The 14419-nt window shown below is 43.8% G+C and overlaps 1 protein-coding gene across 1 annotated transcript in view; it reads right to left on the reverse strand.

The window, feature by feature from the left end:
* The window catches only part of SMC1B (structural maintenance of chromosomes 1B), a 2420665-nt gene that overhangs the window by 1650171 nt on the left and 756075 nt on the right, over positions 1–14419 (reverse strand). The window contains exon 8 of the mRNA XM_086952745.1: positions 3064–3146. Within this exon, the coding sequence (XP_086808871.1) occupies positions 3064–3146 (83 nt within the window). The remainder of the gene's footprint in view (positions 1–3063; positions 3147–14419) is intronic.

A 14419-nucleotide genomic window follows, 5' to 3' on the forward strand; every position in this document is an offset into this window, starting at 1 on the left:
AGTCTACCCGTGTCGGCATCGATGAATTGTTCCGGCTGCTCTTCAAGTGAGGGTTGTCGATGCTTTGTGACTAGTACCGCAGTTGTGGGCTTCGGCCCCGTGGACACCTTCTTGGACGCTTCGACGGCCATCTTAGGGGCGAAGGCCTTAGGTACCACTTTCGGCGGCAGCGTGAACTGGATGGGCGCCAGTGATTTTTGAGTTTTACTGGCAGGCTTTGGTGGTGGAGTATCCTTTGGTCTGACAGACGATGCCTTTTCCTTAATTCGCTTCAGCGATTCCGACACCTGCTTCGAGAAGGAGGCGGACGGCTACGTCGACTCGACGGGTTCCTTCGAGCCACCGCCAGGCGTGGACTCGAGGTTCGTACCGCTCTCAGCCTTGTCTGATCGACGCGTAGGATCGAGAACCTTCTGAGCTCCGAGTCCTTTGTCTGTGTCGACGGTCTTCGGCGCCGATTTTTGAGTCGACGTCTTTGACCAGTTTTTTCGGTGTCCCAGTCTTCGGCTTGACACCCTTTAGCGACCGCACCGGGTCGATAACACCTTTTTGCTTCGTCGGTGCCGATAGTTCAGAGGACTTCGAGCCAACCAAAGCAATACGCACTTTCGGTTTCGATTTCGCCTTTAGTGCTTTTGGTTGCGTAGACACTGAAGCTTTCTCTTTCGGTTTCGATTCGGCAACCCGTGGCTCCTTAGAAGTGTCCGAAGCCGGGCCCGAAGGCGAGGCTGTAGAACACAGTGTAAGATCTTGGGTAAGGCCATGTGGCGATCCCTCGACCTGAGCCTTATTAAGTGTCTCGGCCCCAGTATCAGCGTTCGGGCCTAGCTCCTCGCTTGAGCTATCTTCCATGGCCCCAAAAGCCCCATCGTCATCTCCTACCTCGTCGACGACGTCTTCAGTATCGACCATTTCAATATCAGTGTCGTAGCTGGAGTCGATCTCCGATGCGGGATCAGACAGGTTGTCTCGAACCTCCCGCTTTGCTCCCTCATCGTCCTCGGGATCGAAGATGTTCTCCGGGTCAGGTGCTGTCTGCTGGGCTTCCTTGCGCGCTGCGCGTCGAAGTCGAATCGTCTTCTTGGAGCGGAAATGAGAACAAGCCATACAGCTGGCTTCATCGTGATCCGGCGACAGGCACTTGTTGCACACCGGGTGGACGTCGATGTGAGGATATTTCGAGTTGCACACGGGACATCTCTTGAACGGGCTCCGTTCCATGATGGCTCGTCGACAAGGTCTCTGGCGTCGACCGGGCCTTCAGTGCTGAAAAGCCACGCGGCTCCTCTGGATGTCCGGATCGGGAACTGAGCTGGAACAGAACTGGGCACCGATTTCAAGACAATACCGACGTAAAACTAAAGGCCTTTTGGCCAAAAAGAAAGTTTTTTATTGATTCCGAACTTGAGTTAACAAATATGCATCCGAACCCAATGGCGGAAAAAAACAATCTGGGGATGGAGTCGATGCCCATGCGCACTTTAGTCCAGGGGAGGAGCCACCTATCTCGTGATACTTCGAAGACTCTTCCAGGACAACAATGCGCGATCATCCGGACCCAACACTAGGCCGCGATCTATGCACAGATATGAATTCAGCAGCCCACATGCCTCGAACCAACTGCTCGCACAGTGAAGACGCCACTCGCGATGTTCTAGTAAGCCTTTTATTGCTTGGTAGACTGCAGCAGACACACATACAGCCTCTCAGTGCAAATTCTGCCAAATGCCAAATGCGTTTCGGGGTGATTCCCTTGTTCACTGGCTGGCTTCTGGTGAACGACAGCTCTGCAGTTCTTAATCGCACCTGTGAGTATTTTAAAGTCCCGCCTTAGTAGGCGTGCCTTGCTTTGCATTCAGGATCTTGTGGTTAGCATCGGTATATTCCGTAGTGGTGCCGCTGTTTTTGACCCTCCATTGAAAACTTAAAGCACTGTTTGGGCGCACAGGGTATGCTGCTCAGTTTCACCCCACCAAACCGGCAACACCGCTCCTTGAATGCGCTCAGAGTGAGACCGCAAGGACCTGCTGGAACTGCAGTGGGGTGTCTTCGTGGCCAGAGCGGGCCACATAACATCCAAAAACAACTGCTCGCACAGTAAAGACGCCACTTGTGATGTTCTAGTAAGCCTTTTATTGCTTGGTAGACAGCAGCAGACACAGGTACAGCCTCTCAACGCAAATTCTGCCAAATGCCAAACGCGTTTCGGGATGATTCCCTTGTTCACTGGCTGGCTTCTGGTGAACAATAGCTCTGCAGTTCTTTATCGCACCTGCGAGTATTTTTAAAATCCCGCCTTAGTAGGCGTGCCCTGCTTTGCATTCTAGATCTTGTGGTTAGCATCGGTATATTCCGTAGTGGTGCCGCTGTTTTTGCCCCTCCATTGAAAACTTGAAGCACTATTTGGGCGCACAGGGTATGCTGCTCAGTGCTCAGTTTCGCCCCGATGTTAACCACAAGATCCAGAAGGCAAAGCAGGGCACGCATTATAGTTTTTTTAAGAAGAAAAATTGTTTGCCGAGTGGTGGAAAAAGGGGGCGGGCCTCCTACCAGCTCTCAAAAATCCTGCAGTGTAGGACTTACAGGAGGTACCCTGAGGGCTTCTGGGCCCCCAAGGTCCCTCAGGAGTAAAGTGGATTTTATCCCAATCAGTAGTGCACCAGGAGCCGCGTTTGCAGTGGTGGAGAAAGGGGAGAATGGCTTCCAAAGACCTCTGAGCATTCCTACTGTGTGGGACTTAGTGGAGGTAAAAGGAGGGGTGGTTGGCCCCCAAGGACGTCCTTTATATTGCCCCGTACAGATAAACAACCAGCTTTTTATGAAGGGGCTTAAAGAAATGTAGATTTTAAATGTATGTAACTAGGCAGACAAAACAGAATAGCATGAATTAACACTAAGTAGTTTTGATCTATCACAAGGCAAGACTTCATAATCACTAGAAAGAATTTGAAGCAGCATACACAGACAATTTAAATTAATATTCAATCTATTTCAGGCTTTTACAGAACTCAATTTCATAAACTAAACATAAAACAAGGGTAGTTATAAAAAATATTAACATACATGCATTTATTGATGTACTCCTCCAACTTCTCAATTCGTTTTTTGTGATCATTAATTTGTTCTTCGTTCTGCTTATGGTTTCCCTAAACAAAAGAGAAATTACTAATTCATCACAATCATGTTTTTCTAGCATTTTACAGGCTCTCTACATTTCAACTTATACACATGGTACAGCTCATGCACAATCTATTCTCACCCACATGCCCACTATTCTCCAGCTTAGATCAGACCATTTTGTGCAGATTCGTCACAAAATACTGTTATTAATGCATAACAATGCTAGGGTGGGGTTGGGGAAAGATAAAAAAGACAAAGGAGGGTCTAGGGCCATGAGCACAATGCTCATTAGAAGAAGGGTAATTATGCTACTTAACTGTAAATTTAGTTCCCCAATATTTGAGAAAGCCCAGGCCTTCACAGAAGTCTTACTATTGTGCCCAAATATGTTACTTTGGTTAGAAGAGCACTAGCTTGATTATGAGAAAGAGCAAGACCAAGTTGAAAGGATTTGTGTGGAGAGTGAAAACAAGGAATTGAGGTGGTCGTACAGCTACCAATGAAACGCTTGATCCAATTAAACACTATAAATGACAGCTGATTCACCAAGGGGTAAAGGACGTTTTTGAATCCTTGACAGGCTGCTTTGCTCGTATGCCTCAACTGCCCTTTGACAAGCTCAGATTGGTATTTTCTCATCATTCTAGATTTGAGTGAGTAAACAGTTATATTTCCAAGGGAAATCTTGAAAATGAATGGGTAACTTATTCTTTAGTTAAAGCCAGATGAAGCTTGGTAGTTTGGTCTGGTTTAAATGGTATCTAAACTTGCAAAAAAAACAAATGGCACGTCAAAAAATGCTTTCCTGTTTGTGTAAGTGACTTTGAAATTATCAAGAACAAGGTACTAACTTTGGTAAGGCACTTTCTGGCATATACTGGAGGGGATGGACATAATCCTGCCATACATCGAGGAGCTTACTCTCCGCTCCTTCCAGACGGGAACAGTCCCAATGAAATGGAAGCAGGCCATCGTTAGACCACTTAGGAAAAAAACATCACTAGACTATACAATACTAGACAACCTGCGACCTATCTCACTACTTCCATTTGTGGCTAAAATCGCAGAAAAAATTACAAACAAACAGCTTGTGGACCACATCAACACGAACGACATACTACACCCCTCTCAGTCAGGTTTTAGAATGGCACACTCTACAGAATCAGCACTACTAATGGCGACAGAGGCACTGAGAAAATATATTGATGAAGAGCAAACAGCCGCGCTGATCCTGTTGGACCTTAGCGCGGCGTTTGACATGGCCTTGCACCTATTGTTACTACAAAGACTAGAGGCTTGCGGCATCAAGAGAAACGCTCTGAAGTGGCTGACATCGTTTCTATCCGAACGGAGTTTCCAAGTTGCCCAACTGACACATTTGTCTGATAGCTACCCTCTGCCCCAAGGGGTGCCACAGGGATCTATTCTGAGTCACACGCTCTTCAATTTGTATGTGGGACCAATAGCAGAATGTGTAGAGAAACACAAGGTGTCTATAGTGTCCTACGCAGACGACACGCAGCTAATCGTAATACTATCCCAAAACAAAGATCAGGCAGCGACCCGCTTAGCCAAGTGTCTAGAGGAGGTGGCTGACTGGATGTCAAACCACTGCCTCAAGCAAAATTGGAATAAGACGGAGGTACTGGTGATAGGAAAGACACCCACCATATGGTCTTCTGCATGGTGGCCAGAAGTACTGGGCCAAGTCTCCCACCCAAAATCAGAGGTGAAAAATCTCGGAATATGGTTCGATTCAAACTGTCATTTGAAAATCAGATCCGGAAGTGGGGAAGTGCTATGGTGCCATGAAAACCCTGAGGAAAGTTATAGATCTGTTACCATCCAAAACCAGGAAAACCATAGTGCATGCAGTAATCACTTCACAATAAGATTATGGCAAAGTACTGTATCTAGGCACTTCCAAAAAAGGCCTAGCTAAATTGCAAAGGATTCAAAACGCTGCGGCGCGCCTGGTTCTCAGCCTTCCAAGGAGAACCAATACAAAGAAAGCCCTGACTACCTTACCCTGGCTGCCAGTGGAGAAGAGAGTCATGTTTAAGGCAATGTGCTATTGTCATCGCATTCTTTCACACAAAGGCCCTAGATACATTCAACCACTACTGACCAAATATACCCCAGGACGAAATCTGAGATCCATGGACATGGCATTATTGACTGTCCCAAGAATATTTAGAGCCCGAATGGGGGCTTGCTCTTTCAGGTACTTAGCAGCAAAAATCTGTAACACCTTGCCAATCATCATTAGAACAGAACCCAGTGAACGTATCTTCCGCAGACAGCTGAAGACATGGCTGTTCACAAAAAATTAAGAAAGGACAACGTAAGGGCCACGTAGGAACAGCAGTTTACTCATTGGGTATGTCTCAGGCTGGGGACACACCATTGGTGTAACCAGGCACTCTACAAATGAATAAAATAAAAATAAAATACTCTAACTGCAGATTTCTCACATATTGAATATCCCTAAGTGTCTTGATGCAAAGAATTCCTTCAGTAATGCCCTAGCGTCAACGGGCGATTCCATATGGTTCTGTAGTGAAACCATACCTCCCAGAAGTGAGGGAGTAGACCACCATGTAAACGCAATTTCAGTTATCCGACATCAGTTTTTTCTTTCACCCTCTGCATCTTCAGATGTAAAGGGTTGAACAAAATGTCTGAAACAATGGGCTGAATTCTTAAGTTGGGATATTTTGACATAGAAATATGCAACAATTTACTTTAATGGGCACTTGGAGATGTCAGTAAGGATTCTGAGGTTAGATAGAGTATCCACCAGAAAGAATGTTCCCAAAGGTAAGTATCTGTTCTACCCATGGATGCTTCTAACCACATATTCCTCACCTTTGGAATATTCCTGTAGCAGAAGCCCCCAAAGGTGGAGGGTCTTGGGAGTGGACTTAGACCAAAATGTACCGCAGTACTGAGGGGCAAATTGACCTTCCCATTGGACCTGTCAAGGCAGTAGGGTTTCATGAACTTATGCACTGACGCCCACGTAACAGGCTGGCAAATATACAATACAATTACTCCTCATGCTGAAGTGGTAGTAGTGACCTTGGCCCTGTTTGAGTGGGCATTCAAGGGCTGCTTCTTAATCAATATGTAGCAGATTTTTATGCAGATGTGTTTATACGTTGACTAGGTCCTCTTTTGCACTGCCTTGCCCTTCTTTGACCCAGAAAATCCCATAAAGATATGTTCATCCACACAATGGAACTTTGTGTGGTCGATGTAAAAGCTCAGGGCCCTCGTCGGATTAAAGCAATGGAGCCCCCCTTCATCTTTCGAGGGGTGAGGCAGTACAACAAACGCTGGCTGAATGATCGAATGGCAAACATGGAAGGGAGTCATATTCTTTGGTAGTAATGTAGCTCTGGTCCTCAGTACCAATTTGTCCAGAAAGGAGGCGGTGTAAGGCGGCTGCACTGAAAGTGCATGCAGAATCCTCATGCACTGTACTGATATAATGGTAATTAGAAAGACAGCTTTTAGTGTCAAGATCCTCAAGGAAAAGCTGTGCATACGCTCCATGGGCTTGCCAAAAGAAATGGCAAGAAACATTTTTGGGAAGGAGATATGTGAGGAACACCTACACAAAAAAAACATGACACCGAGTGACTTAAACAAAGGCACGTAAACATAGAAAGGCCCATAAATCATCTTTTACCATGCCACCACGAGGTCTTGCTGAGATAACAAAAGAACAATGGAAGGAACATTAGAAAGTTTGAATTCCACCACACTAAGCAACAAATCTGTATCAGTGCTCATCAGTATAGATTAACTTCATGGAAGGGCATCTGGTACACGTGGGCATGGCTGGAAGAATTCTCCAGATCCAGACAGACACCTAAGGATATATGATGGGAAATCTGCAGCTAGAAGTAATAATCCAAAATCATGCTTTGATGTCTCATGATCAGTGCAGCAGTCCCTTTGAATAACAATTAGGAGAGTAGAGTTACCCGCCCAAATCAGCGTAATTTTCTTTTCTACCTTGAAGATTCGTATGTACCAATGTTTCCATGCATGTGGTACTTTTATAGCAGCAACCTGGTTACGGGTCAGCGCAGCGGTGTGCATAGTTGTGAGAAAATGTAGTTTAATATATGGTGTGGTCGTGCAATGTACTGTGTAATAAACTCACAAACCTGTCTTGGGTCCAGTCAGGCTTGTTTGAGAGACCTTAGCTCAACACTTAGCAGCTGTGGTTTCGAGTAGTCAGACCTTAGGAAAAAAGTACTGCCATACATTTTAAAGAACCCAAACAGAATAAGAAAGAAACATGATGGTGGGGGGAAAACATGGCGGCCGGCTAACGAGCGGGTCGCGGAGGTCTGGAGAGTGATGGTGTCAGGCTAATGCGAGGTCGAGTGCCGAGCGTCAGTTACCGGAGTTTTGTTTCTCTTCTTATCGGCACTTACCTGCTGTGAGACACGGCGAGCTACCGCAGGATACTGGAAGCCGTTTGCCGGCTAGACACAGGAGACCAGCAGAATCGGCAGCGGATGGCGGAGGACACAACGCAACAACCCGCCGAGGCCGAGACTGTGGGGGCGGAGTCACGTTACCTGCCGGCCGGGAGCTGGGAGCGAGCAGCACAGGGTGTCTGTAGAGGCCGCCGAGTGCTCGCGAAAATCGGCACTCCAGTAAGCGGAGGAAGGGGTCAAGGCTTGGAAGCTGCTACAAGCAAAACGAGCAACACAAGCAACACAGAATTGGAAAGTGTTGCACAGCGGAATACTACAGAACAAGTAAGCAAGAGGGGGAAGGAGCGGGATAAGCCCTCAGGTTACCAGTTAAGGAGCAAGAAATTAAATAAGGAAACGTTTGTGGGACCAAGTGGAAGTGAAGACGCACAAGGAGAAAAAATAAATAACGAGGAGGCAGAGGAAAGTGCTTTCTCTGAATCTATAGTGCATAAATCTAAGGCTTCACCGTCTAAAAAAGAGAGGATAAAAAGACAGAAAAAAGAAAGGGCGCTGTTTAAGAACCCTATAGCTCCCTCACTGAACCTCTATTTTAAGCCAATCCCAAAGGTGTTGGTGTTGAAACCTGAGTCTGTTTTTCAGCGTCAGCGTCAAAATAAGGTTGGCAAAGAGGTAGAAGTTGAAGAAAAAAGGGAATCTCTATCTGAATATAGGAAAGAATACGATCAGGATTGGTCAACTCTTTCTACACCTAACCCATTTCAGGTTTTAGATATAGAGATGGATGGGGATAAGGGCAGTAGCGGTGAGGCTGAGGCGCCGATGGAGCAGATATTTCAACCTAGCATACCAGCCACATTAAGTGAATTAAATGAAAGTCCACCTATTGATGTCATGGATAATAAGGTGGAAGATGATATATTCACAAGGAAAGAAGAATCCCCTATGAATGAAAGGTCGGGGCTCTCTAACACTGAATTAACTTTAAGGCAACAAGAGAGTTATGCCTCCACAGATGGGACCGTCATGGAACTCCTTAAAAAATTAGAGCGCGACATACATTTAGGGTTTGAAGCCTCTAGAAAAAACCAAGAGCGCATTAGTGCTACATGCGTGTTGTTAGAGGACAAGATAGATAAATTAACGACTCGGGCGGGAGAGATGGAATCTGCAATGAAAACTATGCAGGGAAGAGTCCAGGACAATCGAAAGGAGATAGAGACTCTGTATTCCCAAGATAGGCATATGGATGAAAGGCTAGAAAGGTTGGAAAACATGCAAAGGCGCAACAACCTAAAAATTCTTAAACTGCCAGAAGGAAAAGAAGGGACAGACTTAAAGGCGTTTGTAGTGCAGCTACTGAAGAAAGAGCTAGCACTAGAAGAAGATGAGGAAAGTCTGGCTCGGGACATACAACGGATTCATCGAGATCCTTTTAGGTTGAATCCTGACCGGGCTAAGCCAAGGAAAATTTTGATTAATTTCGCGACCTATTCATTAAAAGAAAAAATTTTGTCATTTGCTTTGAAAAAAAAATCTATTTTAATAGATGGAATATCGGTTGATATAAGGTCAGATCTGTCACCAGCTACTGCAAATAGGCAGTGGGAGATGGGAAAGCGCTTGGCGCCATTAAGGGAGCTAGGAGCTACGGCCCAGTTAAAATTTCCAGCCTTTCTTAAAGTTATGTGGCACAACAAAATGTATAACTTTCGAACGGTGGAGGAGGTAGATGCCTTTTTGGATGTTGCAAGGGGATAAGGTTCTCGACCATAACAATTTGTAAATTTAAGGGACACCACCACTCAGACATCCACAGGCCTAGGCCATGGGAGTAATGGTTGGGTTTTCCGGGGTGGGAAGTGAGAGTAGGGAGAGGGGTGGGATAAGGGAAAGGGAGAAAACTATAAAAAATATTCCTCATGAGCAGTCTTGCTGTGACTTAAACAGGATGAAGAAATGGGCAGCATATGGCAAGCATGATAACTATAATGACCAGGGCCAGAGATAAGGAGTTAAGGTTCCTTAGCTGGAATGTTAATGGGCTCCGAGTTAAATCTAGAAGACAGCTGATTCTGAAATATTTGGAGGATTCATCCGCACAGATCATCATCTTGCAAGAAACACATTTAACACAAAGGGAAAGTAAGGAGATTTTTAGTACCCAAAAATGGATAGCAAACGCTATTTATACATCTCAAGACTTGGTCACAAAGGGGGTAGCTATTCTGATAAGGAAAGGATCCGACATAGTAGTCGAAAACAGTGTAGTAGATAGTAGAGGAAGATGGGTGATTTGCAGTTTGCGACTTTCGGGTGAAACGTTAATAGTAGTGGGTTACTACGGTCCGAATATAGATGATCCCGCAGTCTTAGAGAAAGTTGAATTGGAGGTATTGGATTTTCCTGGCAAAGTAATTATGGCAGGGGATTTTAACACGGTACTAGATGGGAAGATGGATAGGGCAGGTAATTCTAGAGCAATAACAAATATTAAAATGACTGCCAAACTTAAGTCAATGATGGGGCAACTTGGGCTTTGTGACATTTGGAGAGGTACATTTCCACAACAGTCTGGGTTTACCTTCTATAACAAAAAATATAAACACAACTCAAGGATAGATTTTTTTTTGGTTGATAGTAGATTGAGAGAGAGGGTTACGGATGTAGCTCATTTAGGGGCGCATCTTTCAGATCACTCAGGGGTAAGTCTAAATTTGAGTTTGGTAGAAGAGAAAATCACTTCAGTCTGGAGATTAGACCGGACAATTTTAGCAGATACAGAAATCTTAGAGATTCTTAAAGAAGAGATACAAGTTTTCCTAGAAGTAAATGTGAGTTCAGCCAGGGACGACGTAGTATGGGAAGCGTGCAAGGCATTTATGAGAGGTAGAATGGGAGTTCAGGGCGCAAAGAGAAGAAGATTATATTATAGCCAGGTATCTAAGTTAGAAGAAGAGATTCGAGAGTGCGAAATGAACCGGATTCCCCAGGATGATACTACTTTAGATGGTCCTTGTGATAAAAAACTTTTAGACCTAAAAGTCCAGCTAACTGCGATACTTGCACGACGAGTCAAAGAAAGATGGGAAGCTAGCAGGTTGGCACATTTTTCATATGGGGAGGGATGTGGCAAGCTACTAGCCTGGAAAGCTAAGAAAGATGTAGTACGCAATCATATTAAAGAGATTAAAAAACCAGGCACAGATCAAATTATATCGGAAAATAAATTGATGGTAAAAGCATTTCAGGAGCATTTCACGAAGGTATATGCAGAAGATTTGTGTCCAGATACAGGGGAGATTGAGCCCTGGCTATCTTTAATGAAACCATTATCAGATGAGGATATGAGGGGGCTCAACAAGGAAATCACTCAGGAGGAGCTGATGAAAGTTATTAAAGATAGCAAGAGAGGGAAAGCCCCTGGACCAGATGGTCTACCTGCAGAAGCCTATAAAGCTTTTGATACTACATTGGTCCCTACTCTTTGTCATTTATATAATAAAATATTTCGGGGGGAAGTGAAAATCCCAAACTCTTGGAATGAGGCAAATATTATTTTAATTCTGAAGCCAGGGAAATCTCCAAGAAATATGGATGCGTATAGGCCAATTTCGCTTTTAAACTGCGACTATAAATTCTATACAAAAATATTGGCTGATCGGCTCAGTAAAATAATCCATAAATTAATACATGAAGATCAAAGAGGCTTTATTAAGAAGAGGTATTTAAAAGATCTTACCTATTCTTTGATAGGCATGATAGATTTAGCCTCTAAGTATGATTATCCCCTGGCAGCGATAGCATTAGACGCTGCCAAGGCTTTCGATCGTGTTAACTTTGTTTATTTAAAAACTCTTCTGCAATATCTCAATCTAGGAGATAAATTTACCCACTCCATTTTCTCACTATATAGTGCTCCGACTTCACGTGTACTTGTAAATGGCACTCTTACATCTCCCATAAGGGTAATGCGGGGTACCCGGCAAGGATGCCCCTTATCACCTTTACTCTTCAATATATATATAGAACCCTTAGCCTGTAAAATTAGAGAATCAGAAGAGATACCCCCTTTTGCAGTAATGGACTGGTCAAAGAAACTGGGTTTATATGCGGACGACATTATTGTTTATTCTACTAATTTAGTTAGTTCGTTGGAAAATCTAGTAAAAATAACAAAAGATTTTGGTAGGATCTCTGGTTACCAGCTAAACCAAGAAAAGACTGAGATAATGGCTTGGAATCTCGACACAAGAACTGTAAAAATAACAGCAGAAATGAGATATCTTGGTGTTAGGATTACACAGAGGATTGAGGACTTGGCTAAAACTAATCTTGACAGAGTAAAAAAAGAGGTTGGAGATTTGCTAAAGGGCTGGATGAATATACCTCTGTCAATATATGGGAGATCCAATTTAGTAAAGATGATGATTATTCCAAAAATTACCTTTTTGTATGAAGCTATTCCATTATGTTTTAAAAAGGAATGGTTGGCGAAAATACAAAGCATGATAATTTCATTTATTTGGGCATCTAAATCCTCTCGAATCTCATGGAGGAAATTACGAAGAAGCGTAAATAAAGGAGGATTGGCGGCTCCTGATCTACAAATATATGCATGGGCTTTTTGTTTGAAAAATTGCAGGATGTTATTGGGTTCTCTCGTTTATTCACAGATAGGTGAATTGTTTAAGATAATGCTGAAAGTATCGGGCTATCATGAGTTTGGTTACTTATATAAGTTTGGAGACCCTAAGTTTTTAAAAAAAGTGAAACTCAAGACTCTGAAAGATCTGGCTGAGACTTGGTATAAAATAAGAAAAATTACTAAGATTCCTTATCTTAGTTACATGGCTCCAATATGGGAATCACCGGGAGCGCCGACCTGGACAAGAGATGCGTTAGCTTCAAACTTGATAAAGGAGCCAGATCTACAAAGATGGAGAGATCTATTTCAAGATGGAAGATTAATTCCATGGAGTTTATGTCAGCAAAATTGGGGCTTAGTTTTCTCAAGATACAAGTATGTACAAATTCAAAGTTGGGCTAACCACGCTGTATCAGAGATTGGACAGGAAAATGAATTTGAACTAAAACTGGAACGAGAGGTCTTTAAGAAGGAAGTTGCTTGCTGGTATTGGCAAATATTGGAGATGGAGGATGGCATATTTGATCTACCAGAGACCCTGTGGAAGGATAGCTTGCCAAGGATTGCTACAGAAGACCAATGGCAAGTAACTATGAGCATGCTATATAGAATTGTTAAACCTGCCAATCTAAGGCGAAATGTTTTATTTACTATCCACAGGGCAAACTGGTCCCCCTACAGGCTTTCCAAATTTAAGAATGGAGGATTGGTGGAATGTTCAAAATGCAAAGCCCCAAATGTTGATGACCTCCATATGTTTGTATCATGCCCGAATATCAAAAAATGTTGGATTGACGTAAGTAACTCCCTCTCCAAATCACTGAATCAACCTATTGAGGTAAGCCCCGAATTAATTATTTCTGGGAGATATGATTTGCAAAATAGAGTTTTGGGTAACAATGTAAGACTCATCTTTTATGCTATGTTATTAGCACGTCGGGAGATATGTAAGTTATGGGTCTCACCACTCAGTCCAACTTTATTGGACTGGATATTAGCCATGAGATATACAGCAAAATTAGATATGTTAGATACCTCTAAAAGGAATAGAGGTTTTTGGATACCCTTCCTGCTAAATTTTGGTTAAAGTTATATTTAAGTTGAAAGTCCAATGATTAAGCCCGTGCCTGTCTCGCTGGTATTTGGAATCGATAGCAAGGAATAGAGATGGTGGAGAATACACATCTTGGGTCAGATGGTCAAGAAGGAGCTTTGAGAGGGGACCAGACTCAAAAATATGTGCGGTTCACGCCCCATTACTCTAGACCAGCCCAAGAGACAATAACAGCCCAGAGGTCGGAAAGTAACAAAGATATGGGTGGCAAGACGGCAAATGAGGATAAAAAAAAAAAAAAAAAAAAAAAAAAAAGAAAGAAACATGACAAAGGAAATCTGACACCAATTTATAAAAACAGATCTTAAAAATTGATCTTTATGAATTTGTAGGCAAAAATAAAAAAGAGATATGAAATGTTAAGTAAATCACTGCAAACCATAAACAAGCATTGGCAACTACCACGGTTAGCGGTCACTTCGAAAACTTTTGTAAAGTTGTGTTTGGCTGCCCCGGCCTGCTTTGGGTGACTAACTCAGGCAGGGAACACGTCAAGGGGGCAAGTAGGGCTCAGCAGGACTGTTACCTTGCAGACAAAGCAATCTTTAGTTCAGTTCCAGGAACTATGGGCAAATCCCCAGAGACCTCAATAGAATAGTCCAGATGCAAGCGATACAGCATGCTGAAGTTGCTGCTCCTGTCATTTGGGGACTCCTGAGGCCACCCCTCAGTCCACGAACACGATCAGGTGACGTTGGCAGCACAGGTCGAAGTCCCTCAAAGTTCAGGTGAAGTACACCCCAAAAAACAGTTGCCGTTGGCCTACTGGTCTCCGCTTGCAGCAAAACCATTGGTTCCCTTTAACAGCAGCGAGTGTCAGTCTTGGGCAACCAAAGTGTACTTTACTGACTCTCCTGCAGACTCTGTGCACCTTTTGAATGTCAGGGTTTGGTTTCCATGGCTGTGCTTAAGCTGTCAGTGGCCAACATGCAAGTGTGGCTACCACCTGTGTAGAGATAGCCTCTTCAGCTTTTGTGGGCCTAGGGTTATATCAGGAAGACCAAGGCCACCAGCTTACGCTTGGAGTTCACCTTTTCCATCTGGGCCTCAAGGGCAACTTCCACGATCAGGAGAACACAG

Source organism: Lissotriton vulgaris, chromosome 1_2, assembly GCF_964263255.1.
Source record: "Lissotriton vulgaris chromosome 1_2, aLisVul1.2, whole genome shotgun sequence".
NCBI classification, from domain to species: domain Eukaryota; kingdom Metazoa; phylum Chordata; class Amphibia; order Caudata; family Salamandridae; genus Lissotriton; species Lissotriton vulgaris.